The sequence below is a fragment of the Spermophilus citellus genome (genome assembly GCF_964194105.1).
Source record: "Spermophilus citellus genome assembly, chromosome: 12".
Taxonomy (NCBI): Eukaryota; Metazoa; Chordata; class Mammalia; order Rodentia; family Sciuridae; genus Spermophilus; species Spermophilus citellus.
In genome coordinates, this window is record NC_138198.1 from 7,722,800 (window position 1) to 7,741,188 (window position 18,389).

The 18,389-nt window shown below is 44.7% G+C and overlaps 1 protein-coding gene across 6 annotated transcripts in view; it reads left to right on the forward strand.

Moving 5' to 3' along the window:
* The window catches only part of WNK2 (WNK lysine deficient protein kinase 2), a 126,603-nt gene extending 124,813 nt beyond the window's left edge, over positions 1–1,790 (forward strand). For 3 of the 6 annotated variants that reach the window (XM_081263236.1, XM_081263239.1, XM_081263240.1), the window contains one exon: positions 9–411. In XM_081263236.1, coding sequence (XP_081119362.1) covers positions 9–211 — 203 coding nt within the window. In that variant the 3' untranslated portion in view covers positions 212–411. Of the gene's footprint in view, positions 1–8; positions 413–1,585 lie in introns of those variants that run through there. The other 3 variants (XM_081263238.1, XM_081263241.1, XM_081263237.1) reach the window with 2 other exon arrangements.
* The last annotated feature ends 16,599 nt before the right edge of the window (positions 1,791–18,389 follow it).

Here is an 18,389-nt window from a genome sequence, read left to right on the forward strand (position 1 = left end):
CTCTCCAGGACAGCCCGAGTCCAGCCTGCTCAGGGGAGCATCCTTTGGAGGTTTCAGTGGGACTCCCAGGTGGGAGGTGAAAGCCCCGCCCCCACCCCTCTGTGCAGACATTTTCCACTTTCTGCTGGAAGACAGGCTTCCTGGAGCTGCCCCATGTGAATCGTGCGGTTCTGCTGTTCTTACTAGAACCAGCTGGATTATCTTGGTTTAATATACCATTCCATTAATTCAGTTAGATCTGAATTTCCTAGGGGACTGTGCAGAATCTTCTGCCTGGACTTAACACCGCAGATGGAGATTTCTGTTCTCTGTGTCTGGTCCGAGAATCGCATGGGCCTCTTAGTGAAGTGGAGGCTGCCCTCCACCGCCCTCCCACCCGTCCCCCTCCCTCGCGCCTGAGTCCTTTCCTCCTACAACGACAGTGGTGGCACGGGATCCCCAAGAGCTTGTACATGTGAAGGACAAAAATAAACATTTTTGCTTGAAAACACTGTGAAACACATCTGTTTCTTACCCTCTGTCCACACACAGGCCAAACTGGTCATAGTGGTGGCCCAGGAGGGCCTGACCTGGGCTCTGCCTTGAGCCTGAAGCCCCCTGCCCAAGCTCTGGAGGAGGGTGCTGATGCAGTTGGGAGACTGAGAGCAAGGCCCCCAGCGGAGTCAGCTGCCCCCAGCACTGCTCCTGCCTGATGCAGCCTGGTCCCTGAGGTCATCTGCTGGCCCTAGGCCTAGGTCAACTGTTACTGGGCCACCATCACTCTGCTTCTGAGTCACCTTTAGAAGTACAGACAGAGGTCCTATAGGTGCTGGCCCCAGAAAGCCCAGCTGCAGGCTCATGGACTGTGGTCCCAAGCCCCCATTTCTCTTCCTGGTGGGCTGAACTCAGGGCAGACAGGGGCTCTGCTTCAGGGTCACGGGCTTATGGAGAACAGGCTTGGGGCTAGGTAACATAGGTTACATGAGGGTGCCAGCCTTCCTGATAGGCCTGGGGAGAAGACCTGCCCTGTGTGGTCTCAGCTGGCCCTCTCTCAGTGGCCTTGTGCTAAATGGCTTTTTCCCCCCACCTTTGCGACACAGTTGGGCCTGATCCTGACCAATTGAGGTCTGCAGCATCTCTGGGACCTTCCAGTTAGTGGGGATCGCCTCTGCTGCCCTGCTGCGTTCCCACTGAGATACAGCACCAGGCCTCGTGCCTCTGCTTAGGGGACAAGGGAAGCCCTGTCCCAGACCCAGCACAGAGCCCCACGGCTCAGGCCTGGACCATGCATAGGGTAACACGCCTGGATGCTTGGGCTCAACAGCACTGGGCAGCCCTGTCTGGGCTTGGGAGGTCATTTCATGTGCCTAGATAGTCACAGGAAGATACCTAGACCACAGGCCACCAGGACTCTCCATGGGGCTTGACCATTGTCAGGCTGGCCCCAATCCAGCTTTGCCATTCCACCTTCAATTCAGCAGCCCCCAGGAGAGTGGGACCAGGTGCCCCAGGGCAGAGCCACATTCAAGGACATCAGGGCCTGGCCCTCAGTAAAAGGCCAACACCTCAGAGGCCTGTAACGAGCTGTGGTGGTTTTGTTTTCTAGATCCTGAGAGTGAAAAACCTGACTGACCCAGCCCAGATGCCAGGCCCACCACGCATCGTCTAAGTGAAGAAGTGACAGACCTTCAGGGCCAGCCCACTCCTCGAGTCCAGTTCACGCTGTTTTGTAACCACTTTCTAAGCATTTTTTATTCACAATTGGAAACACAAATGTAATGCAAGAATAAAAAATATTTTGGGGGAGAAAGGACTTTGGTTTTTCAAACTTCTCCTTTCTGGTAGCCCCTCAGCAGGCATGTGATGCCAACGTGAGGGGCAGAGGTGAAGACACAGGAAAGTCTTCATTCCCAGGAGCCTGGCATGCCCTGACAGCCTGTCCTCTGCAGGGCTTTGGGGGCTCATCTCTAAGCTCTCCCTCCTAGTCACAGGCTTGGGGTCCCCTTTGCTCACATGACTCCATGGAGGGTGGACACACACACACACACACACCAGTGGCACAGGCACAAGGGCTGTGGTAGAATTCTAGGGTCCCATGCATCAGAAGTGCATCTTGACGTTCATTAGTTTTCCTCCAGTGATGGACGTGGAGTCGTTAGCAGTCCCCAGGCTAGAGACCCTGAGACTGCCATCACGTGGGTGACTACCAGCATCCCAAAAGGTTGCATCCATCACAACAAAATGCCCAGCCATGTCTGGGGTTCACAGTCTGAGGCCCTAACATGAGAGCCCAGTCTTGACTTATGTTGTTTCTCTAGGAAACAAGAACATGGTGTTTTAGTCAACTTGGGCTGCTGTACAAAATACCATAGACTGGTTAGCTTAGACCATAGAGATTCATTTCTCACAGTTCCAGAGGCTGGGCAGTCCAAGACCAAGCTGACTGAATGGTAGGTTTTATTTTGAGGGCTCTTCTCTTGATGTGGGTAGCTGCCGTCTTGCTGCGTGCCTGCTTGAGCTCTGGGTGCATGGAGAGACTGCTCTGCTTCTCCTCTTATAAGATACCAATCTTACCAGATCGGGCCCCAATCTTGTGTTTTATTTAGCCTTATTTAGGCCCTGTCTCCAGAGAGATTAACGGGGGGGGGGGGTTAGGGCTTCAATGTATGAGTGATGAGGATATGAACATTCAGTGCACAGTGCATGGCTTATTAAAGAGTTCTGCTCATGGTCCATTTATTAGGTAGGAACTAGCTATACTTGTTTCTACTTGCACATGCTTAACTTTAAAACTAAAGTCAGTAGGGGGGGGGTTGGTGGGAAAGGAATCAAGACATCTTTGTGGCAGAAAAATTAAAGATAGAAATAAACCTGCTGCCTTCTTTCCTGGGCCCCTCTTAAGCTCATGAGATAGATCCCATGCAGCCCTTTCAGCCCAAAAACATCAGAATCATGGACTCCAGAAGACAATGGCCAGCAGAGACCACACCAGGCCATCTGCACAAGAACTGGCCAGACAGACAAATGCCAAGGGATACAGAGCTCTTGGTTAGAATTCAAGCACACAGAACACAGAAGAACAAGAAGAACAAAGAAAGAACAGATGAAATAAATAAAAATCAAATAGTAAGAGGATAGACTTAAGCCTAACTATATTTGGTGATGGTATATAAATGGTATAATGACTTTAGTTCAAAGAAGTTGTCAGCCCGGCACAGTGGTGCATGCCTTGTAATCCCAGAGACTCAGGAGGATGAGACATGAGGATCTCAACTTTAAGACCAGGTTCAGCAACTTAGCGAGGCCCTGTCTCAAAACATTTTTTTTTAAAAGGGCTAGACATGTGGCTCAGTGATAAAGCACCCCTGAATTAGATTCCCAGTACCAACCAAAAAAAAAAAAAAAAAAAAAGAAGAAGAAGAAGTTGTCAGATGTGACTTAATGAACAGTAAAATTGAAGTATACATAGGCTGCCTCCAATAAGCATACCTTAAATATAGGAATACAGGATAAGGTAAACCATGAACAAAGATATACTTTCCTAACATTAATCAAAGGAAAGATGAAGTAGCTCCGTTAAAGTCAAACTATGTAGGTTTCAGAGCAAAGTTTATTACCAGAGCAAAGAGGATCATTTCATATTGATAATAGGATCAACTCATCAAGAAAACATACAATTCTAAATATTGGTGTACTTAATAATAGCTTCAAAATATATGAGGAAAACTGATACAACTGCTAAGAAAAATAAACAAACCGTAATTATACTTCAATATCCCTCTCAGTGATTGACAGCCCCTGTAGACACACAATCAAGAGTCTGGCTCCAATATTTTGCTGTTTGACCACTGACAGATTTTAAGCCACCTGTCTGTCTCTCCCCACCCCACTCCCCACCCGGCTTTCTGTTCCACATCCGAACAAGCCGAGAAGAAAGCCTGGGTGCTCTTTCCTTTGGCACCAGTCCATGAACTACTTCATACCATGAATCCCCAACCACCTACCCCGACCCACACAGGCACCTCAACATGCCTCACCCCTGACCACCATAAAAGCCCCAACTCAACCCATTTTGGACCTTCTTGGGTGGAGATCTATCCCGTAAAGTGACCATAATAAATAATCACTGGGAATATAGGAGACTTGATGTCAACCAACTTGGCCTGGATGACAGTTTCAAGAATGCTCCACCCGCAGCAGAATGCATTCTTTTTATATGCACGTAGTTCATGTACCAAAATAGACTATATTCTGGGTAGTAAAAATGAGTGACAATGAATTTTAAAGGATTCAAGAGACAAAATGTTCTCTGACCACAATGGGATTAAATTTGAAATCAATAACACTCCACTGGAGAGTACCTGAATGTTTGGAAATGAAATAACACCCACGGATTGAAGAAGAAATCAAAAAAGAAATTAGAAAAAGAAGTTTGAATGAAAATGGAAAAAAAACTTTCAAAATGTGTGGAATAGTGCTAAAGGAGATTCATAGCATGAAGAGCCTATTTTGGAAAGGAAGGAAAGTTCAGTCGATGACCTCATCTTCCACTTTAAGAAGCTCGCCAAAGAGAAATTAAATCCAAAGCAGACCATATTGGGCAGTAAAAGTCAACAGAACAGAAAAACAATAAGAATATCAATGACACCAAAAATTAGCACTGGAGAAATAATAAAACTGAAAACCACTAGTCAGTTGGGTCAGGAGAAGAAAGAAGTCAAAAGGACACATATTACAAGGGAGGCTAGATCAAGACCGTCCACAGATATTAAAAAAGAATTAGAAGGGAATACTATGAGAACCACATGCCAATAAACTTGACAGCTTAGATGAAATGTGCGAATTACTTTAAAGACACAAATTACCAAAGCTTAGTCAAGAAGCAGATCATTTGATTAATGAGCTAATTAATCATTTGATTAGCTCTATGTCTATGAAATAAAATTTTAAACAATATTTACCCTTTAGTTATGGTTGGTCACAATACCTTTATTTATTTATTATCTGATGCTGAGGATCAAACCCAGGGACTTGCACGGGCTAGGTGAGTGCTCTATCGCTGAGCCACAACCCCAGTCCGAAATAAACTTATTTTGTAGTTAAAACCATCCCACAGTAATGGAAGGACAGGAACTAATCTGACCTAACTTCCCAGTATACATGTGTGACTGTACCACAGTGAATCTCACCATCATGTAAAGCTATAGACACTAATTTAAAAAAAAAAAAAACTATGAATAAATAGAAAGATCAGTAGAGTAGATGATATAGAGGAAAGGACCAAAAGTACTGGGGACTGAATTAGAGCAAGTTATATTCCATAATTTTATAATTATGTCAAGATGAATCCTAATGTTGAGTATAACTCCATTTTAAAAATTCCATAAAGAAAGCTCCAAGTATGGATGGCTTCTTTGGTGAATTCCCTATATCTTTAAAGAAGAAACAATGCCAATTCTGTATAAACTCTTCCAGATAATTCTGCTGCCTTCATTCTATGACAAAGACATTTCAAGGGGGTGAAGTGGGGGGACAAGTCCCAGAGCCCAATGTCCCTCACAAACCTAGATTTTAAAATTCTAAACAAAATATTAGCAAATTGAAGCAACGATACATGAAAAGGTCCATACCTCATGACTAAATGGGATTTGCCGTAGGAATTAGTGGGAGTTTTAACTTTCAAAAATCAATATACTGGGCACAGTGGCACATGACTGTAATCCCAGTCACTAGAGAGGCTGAGGCAGGAGGATGACAAGTTTGAGGCCAAGCTGGGGAACTTAGCAAGATCCTGTCTGAAAATAAAAAGGGCTGGAGATGAACATACTTTATATACAAACAGAGGTATGAAAAAATTGTTCTATATGTATAATAAAAATTGTGTCATGTATTTAAAAATTAAAACAAAACAAAAAAAGGGTAATATCTAAATATGGAAAGATTAGGGGAAAAAAGGGCTGAAGATGTAGTTCAGTGGTAGAACATCTCAGGTTTCAATTACTAGTATGGAAAAAATAATCAAAATTACTATATTTAATTTTAAAAAAAATTTTGGTACTAGAAATTGAACCTAGGGCACTTTACCACTGAGTTACATTCCCCTTTTACATATATCTTTTTCTTTTTTAATTTTTTAAAAATTTTTGAGGCATGATCTCACTAAGTTACCCAGGTTGGCTCGAACTTGAGATCCTCTTGCCTTAGTCTCCCAAATTGCTGGGATGACAGGTATGCACCACCACATCCAGTCAGCATTACCATTTATAATAACACCATGGAGTGTGAAATATTTAGGGCTAAACAGCTAAGAGAAATTTTTAAAAATTTAAATAAATGAAGAGACATGCTGACTTCATGGGTTGGAAAACTCAGCATTGTCCAAATGTCAGTTCTCCCCGAAAACTATCTACAGATTCAATGTAAAACAAACCCAACTCCCAGCAGGCACTTTTGAAGAAATCAGCAAGCTGGTTTTAAAACTCAGAAGAATTTTAAAATGCAGACCTCGAAGAGCTCCAGAAACACTGAGGAAGAGAGAATCTGGAGGAGGGCACTACCTGACTTTGAGGTCACAGTGATCGAGACTGCACAGCAGGGCTGGGGCTGGGGCTCAGTGGTAGAGCACTTGCCTAACTTGTGAGGCACTGGGCTCAATTCTCAGCACCACATATAAATAAATAAAATAAAGTCCATTGATAACTGAAAAAAAAATTTTTAAAAAAGACTGTACAGAAATGGCATCCACAAGGGAGCCGATTAGGGAGGCCAGAAATGACCTCCACACATAAGGGCACCAGATTTCAACAAAAGCACAAAGGAAATTTTGTGAAGAAAAAGATATGATCTTTAACAACAAATTCCACCATTCCGCATTATGATGATGCAGTGATAAAAATGTGGAAGAAAAAATATATACACACAATCTAAAACTGACCTACCTATTTTTAAGTGTATGGTTCAGTGACATTAAGTACATCAGGATTGGTGGGCAGCCATCACCACCATCCAGCCCCAGAACTTTCCATCATCCCAAACTGAGCTGTATCATCAAACAATGACTACCTCACTCCCTCCCTCCAGTCCCTGGGAACCACCAATCTATTTTCTGTTTATATAAATTTTATTTTTATAATTTAAAAAATGGTGCTAGAAGCCAGGTGCAGTGGTGCACACCTGTGATCCCAGCTATGGGGTAGGCTGAGGCAGGAGGACTGCAAGTTAGACACAGCCTGAGCAACGTGGCAAGATCCTGTCTCAAAGTAAAAAATTCTAAAAAAGGGTTGGGGATATAGCTCACTAGTAGAGCATCCTGGGTTCAATCGCCAGTACCATGCACGCATGTGTGCGCATACGCGCGTGCACACACACACACACACACACACACACACAGAGTGCTGGAACAACTGGATTTCCATATGCAAAAAACCAATAATAATAATAAATCTCAATCCATACTTCACACCATATACAAAAATCAAGTCAAAATGGATTGTAGATCCATAAAAACCCCTAAAGTGTAAAACCTTTCAAAAATAAACACAGGAAAACGATCTTTGTCACCTTGAGTTAGGCACAGATTTATTAACAAGAACCCAAAAGCACAATGTGCTTTATAAAAGTGATAACATCCAGGATGTGGCAGACTCTAATAATGCTACCATGCTATCGCCAATGTGTTAAATGGGCAAAGGGTATTTAAAGAGATGCTTCAGCAAACACAATGCAACAGGTAGCGAATGAGCATGAGGAGGATGCAGAGTTGGACCACAGGGGGTGCCACCGCACACCCACAGGAATGGGTACGACTTAAAAGCTGGCCATACCAAGTGCTGCTGAGGATGGGGAGGGACTGGAACTCTCAGCCACTGCTGGAGGGAATGGGAATTGTTGCACGTGCTTGGGAAACAATTTGGCACAACCAAAGAAAAGTTGAGCATATACCAGGCGACCCAGGCTTTCCACTTGTCGCCATTAACCTCAGAGTTGAACACAGACGTCCACACAGATTCTTGCATACTCAGGTTCACATGGGATGTGTCTGTGAGGGTCAAGAATTGGAAACAGTGAAATGTCCATCAGCAGGGAAGGTCATGAGCACACGGCCCTGTCGCCTGACATCCCCATACCACCCAGCAATGGGAAGGGACGACCCACTGACCTGAGCAACAACTTGGGTCAATCTCAAGGGACTTACATCTGAGTGAAAGAAACTCCACACAGAAAGAATCCGTGCCACATGTTCCATTCATGCACAATGATGGAAAATACAAGCTCACTTGTGATGGGGGATGAACTGTGGTGGGCCCAGCGGGGGCTGGGGGAGGATGGGTAGGAAGGAAGCATTTGGAGACAAAGGGTAAGGGCAGTGTCTTTGGTGCTCAAGTTTCCTCCAGTGTGAGTGTGAATCGCTTATCGTGTGCACTTACACCTCAACCAAACTGTCACCCTCCGGCAGCCACACTTACCCGCAGAGTCGAGCCCAGGCCCGTCTTCTCCCTGGCCCGTCTTCTCCCTGTGTCTTCACACAGTCGTCGCTTTGTTCATGTGTGGGTCAGAATCTTTTCATAGAAGGACACTAGTCAGTTGGATTAGGGCCCATGTTAATGGCCTTATTATAACTTAATCACCTCTTTAAAGAACCTATCTCCAAATAGTTCACATTTTGAGGTACAAGGGTGTGGGGATGCCAACCTATTGAATTTGGGAGGACAACTCAGCCGATAACAGATGGGACATGGGCCATGTATATAACAATGTTCTATAACAAGAGACCTGAACTAATCAACTTAAGAAGAGAGAAGATTTCTCTAGACTCACAGTTCTAGAGGTTCCAGTCCATGACAGCGTGGACCTATGTTTTGGGGCCTATGGCAAGGTAGCCTATCATGGTAGGGAGCAAAGTTCTCACTTCATGGTGGCTGGAATGTGAGAGACTAGAAGCACCAGGGTCCCACTATCCCCTCCAAGGGCATACACACAACCAATGACCTAAAATCTTTCATCAGGCCTCATTTGCTGCACCACATCCCCATTGCACCATGGGCTGGGGACCAAGACTTTAACACATGGTCTTTGCGAGATAGTCCAGAGCCAAACTATTAGCCAGTCATGGCTGGGACTGGGTCATACGCCCAGGGGCTCATGATGATGCTATATTTGCTAGTTTGTATATTTTTTAATATTTCCCCTAAAGTAAACATGACATCTCCAGGCCTGTCCCCCTATCTGTTTGCAGGCTGGCTCTGGGCCACAAGCCCACTCATGTGTGGCCTCAGTAGAGAGGACACCATGCTCACCACAGAAACCAGCTTGGCCTGCACATGGGCTAAGCCATCAGACCAGGACTGTATGCATCCTCTCACTTGCCTCCATTGGCCTGAGAGACTCCTCGTTCCTGTACAGAAAAGTCTTTGCTCTCTTTATGTGACCTGAACCCCAAATGCCATAACCCGTGTGTGAACACCCCCACGGCCCTGCCCGCCAGTTTAGGAGGACACGGGAGTGACAAGAGCAGGAAGGCCACCCTCTGAATCTCTCGTCGGGGCTGAGGGACGGGGCCTGTAACTAAAATATCCTCTGGCTCTGATGCCATTTCTTTCCAGAGGTGTTTGGCAAACTCTAAAAATAATTGCAGAGTGTATTTTGAAGACTTCTCAAAAGCCCCGGGATGGGCCTGTAATTATCTCGTTCTCACAAGCCGTCGCTCTCTCTGTGCAATTATGTGGTCAGTGCTCATCAGAGGAAACGATGTGCCTGTGCTCAGGGCCATTGAGCCATGATCCAAAGCAGCCCACCCCCCATGTGAAGAGGCACTAAACCCAAGCAGAACAGTAATCAGAGCCCACTTCCTGTCAGAAGTGGGAGCCAGGCTGCTGAACACCCGGAAGATTCTCCAACCCTCTAGGGGCTGGATTCTTAGGCAACCTGTTCATTTACAGGAGGGGAATCAGAGAGTCTTGTCAGCTCCTGCCATGACAGACATTAGAACACCCGGAAGAAGAGATGTTTTTCCCCTTACATTTAACTTTAAAGGAAGCGGGAGCTGTCTGAGCTGGCAGGATGGATGGGGGGTCAGGCAAAGCAGCAGAGCAGGGAAGTGTGTGGGTGCCTGTGGCCTCAAGGTGCGGGGTGCGTCTTCCCCACCCCAGACACTTGTATTTCCTCTCTCTCTCTCCCTCTCTCTCCCCCTCTTTCCCTCCTTCCCTCTCGTGCGTGTGTGCACATTTATGTGTGTGTATGTGTGTATGTATGTGTGTGTGTGTGTGTGTGTGTGTGTTTCTATCTCTCTCTTTCAGCCCTGGCCCCAGTGAGGATCTCTTTGTGGCTCCTGAACTCAGGCTCTGGAAGGTTCTCAGGAATACAAGTGGCCAGGGACCCTCCAATCTCCCTGATCGTGCCTTGGCATGGGGGTGTCAGCCAAAGCTGTATCTTGGAGCTGGCTGGTATAGAAAGCACAGAGTGGGGCCAAAATAAGGCATTGTCTTAGTGAATTTGTGCCACTATAACAAACTATTGGAGACTGGATACTTTATAAAGAACAAATCAGTTCTGGAGGCTGGAAGTCCAAGATCAATCACCTGTGATCTCCTACCAGCACAAGGGCAATTAAGTTTCAAAGCATGAATTTTGGAGGGGACATAGTCAAGCCATAAAAAAAAAAAAGGCAAGAGGTCTTGATGTACACTCTCCCAGTTTCTAAATGTTGGTTCTCATCCAAACCAACTAGGCTAAGAAGAACCAAGTTCTGTGCACCTGATTTCCTCGGGTGTCCAGTCCGTGATTTTTAGGTTGGGCCATGCTGAACTTTACCAGAGGCCAGTGCTCCCTGAAAACAGCAATGGTTAAGAAATGCCTCTTTCCCGCTCTGTGTTCCAGGATGACCCAGAGGAACCTTGCTGTCCACAGGTCTGTGACTCTCGCTTACCCATGATAAGCCTGCCATGAGAACCTTCTGACACATTGTTCATTCTATTAGAAATTATTTTCTGGGCTGAGAACCATTTATGCCCCTAAAGCAAAGAAAAGATCTTCCTGTGAGGTGGGCTGTCTGACCCCCACCCCCGCCATCGAGTGCCAACTGTCCCATAGGAAATCATCCACTGGGAACCGGCCTGCTTCCCTGCCACATTGGCCTAAATGATACCAAATGAGTCACTTATTGGGTATCTTTGACAGGTTCCAATCTTGCAAAAGGAAAAGGTCAGAAGGGTTGGGATGGAGCTGGCAGATGGCCCAGCCAGGGTCAGATCAGCTACCCCCTGTGCCCTACTCCCCAGCTCACTGGTGTGACTGGCAGGGTGTCTAGGAGAGGTACTTTTGCAGCCAGGCACACGTGCTGAGTCCCCTAGGTGCCAGGGCAGCTGTGGCTCAGATTGCTGGGGCAACTGGACTTCTTGTGCCAGCTCTTTGCCTCTCTTAATAATCACTTTTTAATGTATGTAAGTGGCTGAAGAGGCTACACCTTTGTGAAAATTTTTTCCTGCTGAATCTGTTGCACAATCTTGAACTGAGAGCGCTTTTTATTTTTTAACTTCTGAGAAGCTTTTCATTGCAGATTTTCATAGTGATTCATAAACGTTAATTAAGCCTCCGCCAACTGCCGTGTGATCCAGGAGGATGAGCACGATCCCAAGAGAGGGACTTACAAAGTGGCCGTTCAGAGACTTCGAAGGGGCCCAGCAGATGGATGGCGGGATGCAGCTGTGACAGCTGCCACAGGCACACACCAACGGAGGTGGCTCTGCAGGTGTGAATCGAGGGCTCCTGCTTCAGGACTACCACAGGAGACTCCCACAAGAATGTTGCTTTCAAAGGGACACTTCCTCCCTCGGGGGACTCCAGCAGGTGAGGCCTGAAGGGACCCTGGGAGTGGGCTCAGGGCTGGCCTGGCTGAGGCCAGATCCCTTCATGGGAATTGAAACTCATGGGGGCAGCAGAGCAGGAAGCAGCCACCCCCAAAGTGGGGCAGCAGGGACAGCGCTGAGCGGGAGGCCAGGTGTGGCTGTGGCTTTCCCGATGGCTTAGGAGCTGGCGTGTGCAGGCAGCATACGGTGGCCGGGTTTCCTGTGGGAAGTCAACTTTGGCCAAAGGCCAGCACCCAAATAACACCACCTCAACTTTAGCTCCATCCCTTAGAAGGATAACAAAGCAATCCTGGGCATTTTCCACTAACTTTTCCGTGAGACATATGAGATTTGTTCATTACAACATTGTTTTGGGCTAGCAGTCCCCAGCACAGTACCTTACCCACCTTCAGATCCAAAGAAAAATGCAATAATTAAGTACAATAATCCTCCTTATCCAAGACCCCCAGTGGATGTCAGAAACCATGGGTAGTATCAAACCCTATGTACACAATTTTTTTCCTACCCATTCATAAATACCTATGAAAAAGTTTAATTTACAAATTAAGCACAGCAAGAGATTAACAACAACTAATAATAAAATAGAACAATTAAAATACTCTGTAATGGGGCTGGGGATGTGGCTCAAGTGCTCGCCTGGCATGCGTGCGGCCCAGGTTCGATCCTCAGCACCACATACAAACAAAGATGTTGTGTCCACCGAAAACTAAAAAATAAATAAATAAATAAAAAGAAAGAAATAAAATAAAATACTCTGTAATAATATTTTTAACTTTAGGGCCATTATTAAATAAAATAAGGTTCACTTGAACATAAGCATTTTGATGCCACCACAGTTGATTTGATAACGGGAAGTTTCTAAGTGATCAACGGGTGGGTAGCATATACAGCTTGGATACACTAGACAAAAGGATGATTCACAGTCTGGGTGGGACACTGAAATTTCATCACACTACCCAGAACAGTGCCAATTTAATCTTTTGAATTACTTATTTCTGGAATTTTCCATTTAATATTTTCTAACTATAGTTGACCATGAGTAACTAAAACTGAGAGTGAAATCGTGGAGGGCTACACTGCACAAAGCCAAACTCAAAAGCAACCTGGGAGGCAGCAGGCTGGGACCCTGAAGAATGGGGAATAGACCCGAAGTTCCTGAAGGGATTCACCAACTATGGAATATTGAAAAAGTGTCTTGTGTTTAGACACAGTGTTCTGCTTGCGGCAAACAGAGAGTGGTGAGCTGGGAAAGAGGCTCATCAGGAGCACTCCACAGGGTCCCCTCCTACCTTCCATCTTGTGTGGCCAAGCAACAACCACCAGGAGGCCAACCTCCAGCCAGGGACACAGAGCAGGACCAGCTGACACAGGTCCCCTGGTTGGCAAGCAGGGATCCGTGGGCAGGCTCTAGGCGTCGCCCACGTGCGTCCCAGGTGCCGCCTCTGCTTCTTCTGCCTTCATTGAAAATCACTGAGGCGATGGCCGCAGCTCTCACTGTCTGCCATGCTTGGAGGCTGGGAGGGACTCAGAGCCACAAGAAGACACCAGCACAGAAGAGAGAGCCCAACATGACCTCCACAGAGGAGATCAGATTAATAGAGCAACAAGACCAGGATTTAAAAACAGAGGTAAAATTCTCGGAAAGAATAAAGATGAGAAAGGAAATAAGAACAGACAACTATAAAATAAAAAATAGCTATGACAAAAAGTCAAGTCAGGGGCGTTAGGGAAAAAATTAACAATGTATAATGCTTGGAATTTAAAAATAACCTTATAAAGAAATTCCAGGGCTGGAGTTATGGCTCAGTGGTAGAGTGCCTGCCTGGCATATGTGAGGCCCTGGGTTTTATCCTCAGCATGGCATATAAACAAATAAACAAACAAATACATAAATAAAAGATCCACTGATAAATAAAAAATATTTTTAAAAAAGCAATTCATTTAAGCCAAAGAAGGAAGTAAAAAAAGTCACACACAAGACTACAAAAAATGAGATAAACATTATTATGGTTTTAGTGAATTTTCTACCAAATACAGGTACACACACATACTTTCTAACAAAAAAAAAAACCTGAATTATTTCATATATAATACATATAATGTATATGTGCATATTTATGATCTATATGTACATTTTATGCATGCATATTTTACCTGTTTATGTATACTATATATAAAAAGTTTACATAATATGCATTTATTACTTGTAAGCTCTTGCAGTTAGCAGGGTATTACATACATCTTTCTGTGGATTCAGGCTTCGTTGTGTTCTGTGAGGAAGAAATCGTTGGTACATTAAAAGTGATAAGACTGGCAGAGGAAGTGATTGTAGTGTGACAGTTGGTACATGACCAAGAAAGAGCACCAGAGTTTTGCCAAATAGTTTCTAGACACAGAAGAACTAATTCCGAAAATTTCATAGAAAGAGAGCCTATCTAAATCCACTGCCTTGAGGGAGTGGGAAAGAACTTGAAAAATAAATTAAAACCATCTAATCATGATTTCAGTACAAAATAAACCAACATGGCTAGGCAGAACATCTCTTTAAAAAAAAAAAAAGCTAAATGATAAGAAAAATAATCCTAAAGATGAGCAGAGAGGCTGAGACCAACCAGAGTCCAGCCAGGAAATGGGGCCTGCCCCGAAGTAGGGGTGTAAGGAGGAGGGTTTCCTTACTGTGAAAGAAGAGGAGGAGAAAAGAGAGAGAGGGAGACAGGGAGACAGAGGCAGAGAGAAGAGCCATAGAGAGCGCACACACACGTGCATGCACACGCACACACACCCCTGGTTCTGCCTGGACAGAGGCTAAGTCAGTGGAGAGAGGGGGATGCCAGGCCCCCGACTCTACACCTAGTGTTTTCCTCTGTCAGCGATGAGTCCTTTAGTGCTGTGCACTCCACAAGTTGTTAGGTCTCATAAACCCTTGCCACCCAGCCCAGAACTGCCCTGTCATTATGGAAGCTGAGAGCCACGGGTGGCTATTCACATTTAAATTCATTAAAATCGGATCAAATAAAAAAATTCAGTTCCTCAATTGCACTAGCCACATTTCAAGGGCTCAAAGGGCACGATGAATCAAGGTCACCATCCTGGACAGCAGGAAACACCTCCATCAAAGCTGCAAATTCTGTTGATGATGTGTTTCTCTATAGGGTTATTAAAATAATCCTTTTCTTTTCTTTCCTTCCCCAACCCCCACCCACCCCTGTACTATGGATTGAACCCAGGGTGCTTAACCACCAAGACACATCCCCAGCCCTTTTTTATATTTTGTGTAGACACAGGGTCTCACTAAGTTGCTGAGTCTGGCTCAGAACTCATAATTCTCCCACCCCGGCCTCCCAAGCCACTGGGATTACAGGTGTGCACTCCTGTCCAGGGCAAAAATAATCCATTCTTAAAGTGAGTGATTATGTGAGGATACAAACACATGAGGTCTTATCTTAAATGTGTTCACGCCCCTTCTCCTGCTCACTAGCAGAATTCCGACGTGCCTCATCAGCTCTGCTCAGTCCTGCCCTGACAAACTGAAGCGTGTCCTGGCTTCTGCTGTCCTCTGTGGGCTGAGCACAGGGCAGGGTGGGTTGCTTTCACAGGAAGATGAAGATTAGGGCCCCAGAGAGGGAAAGGAATAGGAGAATAAAGGGAAATGTTTTAAATAACATTTGGATTAAATGAGCATTTTCTAAACTTTAGTCATTAGGCATTCTGCTCAGAAATTTTTGTCCTAAGTGATCTGAGTTCTTGTATTCCTGACATCAATTTTATTTTTTTATTTTTATTTTTTTTAAAGAGAGTGACAGAGGGAGAGAGAGAATTTTAATATTTATTTTTTAGTTATTTTTTTAAGAGAGAGAGAGAGAATTTTTTTTTAATATTTATTTTTTAGTTCTCGGCGGACACAACATCTTTGTTGGTATGTGGTGCTGAGGATCGAACCCGGGCTGCACGCATGCCAGGCGAGCGCGCTACCACTTGAGCCACATCCCCAGCCCCAACTGACATCAATTTTAAATCAACTCATTATTCTCAACAGAGCCTTGTCCCAAACTGCATCAGTCGTATGTTAGCTTAGAATATAATCATTTGTGGGGCTGGGGATAGAGCTCAGTTGGTAGAGTGCTTGCCTCTCATGCACAAGGCCCTGGGTTCAATCCCCAGCACATATATATACATAATCATTTGTGCTGATGATGTTCTCTAATTCACATTAAAACACATATGCTCCCTAACAAGATTCCTAAAGAGCAAGAAATAAAACCAAAAATCAGTAAGTGGGATGGCATCAAATTAAAAAATTTCTGTACAGCAAGGAAACAAGAGTCTGAAGAGAGAGCCTGCAGAATGGGAGATCTCTGCCGATGTCATGCCAGATTCGTGGGACCCCAATAGACCTCTAGGAACCGAATCTGATGCAATCACACAAGAGTCTTTATTTCAAGCTCGAGCCTGGACTCACAGCTGTTTCTGACGCAGCGGTCCCAGGGAGTGAGTCCTGACCCTTATTTAGTTCAGTGAGGATTTATAGGTTTGGAGGGTTACTCTATGTGTCACAACATCACACAGCAAATCATTTCACACCGTGGGAAAATCAAAGAGCAACTTTTAACATTGATGAGCACATCCACTGGCGGGAACAAGTCAAGTAAGGGTGATGGGTGAGTTCAAGTGGTGGATACATTTGAACTGATTGGCTTAAGGGTTGCAAGAGTGTATAGGAAACTGCAGGGTGGCCTAATCATGTTATCAATCACCGAAACCTGGCTTCTCATGCTGATTGGTGGTTGTTAGGGGGTTGTTATGGGTCCTCACCTAGCATAACTGAGTCAGGGACACCTGGCACCGCAGATCTCTCCTGTTGAACAACTCAGCAGGGTGGGTATGTGCCTAGGTGCAGTCTGTGGGTTTTTTCAAGGACAAAGGTCATGCCCCTTCCCTCTGGACAGGCCTTGCGGTAGAAGCTGGTTTCTCATAAATGGAGTCACATCAGTTTCTCACCAGCTACTCCTCTGATAGAGCATTCATATCCAGAATATATAAAGAACTCAAAAATTTAACACCAAAAAACCCCCAAACAACCCAATTAATAAATGGAAAAAAGAACTAAAAATATACTTCTCAAAAGAAGAAATACAAATGGCCAACAAATATATAAGAAAGTGTTCAATATCCCTGACAATCAAAAATGCAAGTTGAAATCATACATAGATTCCATCTCACTCCAGTCAGAAGGATAATTCTCAAGAATATAAATAATAAGTGTTGGTGAGGGTGCGGGAAAAGGTTACACTCATATGTTGTTGGTAGTACTGTAAATTAGTGCAACCCCTCTGGAAAACAGTATGGAGACTCCTCAGAAAAAAAAAATTAGGAATGGAACTACCGTATGACTCAGCTATCCCACTCCTAGGTGTATATCAAAAGATATAAAATCAGCAGGGCACAGTGGCACACGCCTGTAATCCAGTGGCTCGGGAGCCTGAGGCAGGAGGATCATGGATCACGGGTTCTAAGGCAGCCTCAGCAAAAGTGAGGTACTAGGCAACTCAGTGAGACCCTATCTCTAAATGAAATACAAAAAAACATAGGGCTGGGGATGTGGCTCAGTGGCCAAGTGCCCCTGAGTTCAATCTGGGGTACCCTCCTCCCCAAAATCTAAAATCAGCATGTTATAGGATGCAGCCACATCAATGTTTATAGCAGCACAAGTCACAATAGCCAAGTTATAGAACCAACCTAGATGTCCATCAACAAATAAGTGGATAAAGAAAATGTACATATATACAATGGAGTATTACCCAGCCCTAAATAAAATTGGCTTTATGGCATTTACCAGTAAATAGATGGAACTGAGGTCATCATTGCTAAGTGAAATAAGCCAGATCCAGAAAGTCAAAGGTCAAAATTTTCTCTGATATGCAGAAACTAGTCCAAAACAAGAAAAAAGAAAGAATGAAGGAAAGAAAAGAAAAGAAAAGAAGAAAAGAAAAGAAGAAAAGAAAAGAAAAGGGTGAAGTAGAATTCCATCAAAGATCAAGGGAGGGGCTGGGGCTAGGGCTCAGTGGCAGGTGGCTTGCCTAGCACACATGAGGCGCTGGGTTCAATCCTTAGCAGCACATACAAAAATAAGCAAATAAAATTACAACACGCTGTCCATCTACAATCACACACACACACACACACACACACACACACACACACACACACAATTAAAAAATCCAGGGAGAAGAGGAAGGGGATTGGGAGAGGTAGGGGAAGAAAGGACAAGATAATGGGAAAAACAGTGGAGTGACCTAACTTTCCTATGTACTTACATGAATATACCACAGTGACTCTCACCATTATACACAAGACACAAATGAGAAAAAAACATAACCATAAGTAAATAGCAGAAAGATCATTAGAGTAGTGGGAAGGGAGCAGTGGGAGGAGGGGAGAGAAAGGAGAGTACTGGGGACTGAATTAGAGCAGGTTATATCAATCGCTTTTGTAATTATGTCAAGATCAATCCTGTGGGGCTGGGGCTGTCGCTCAGTGTACAGCACT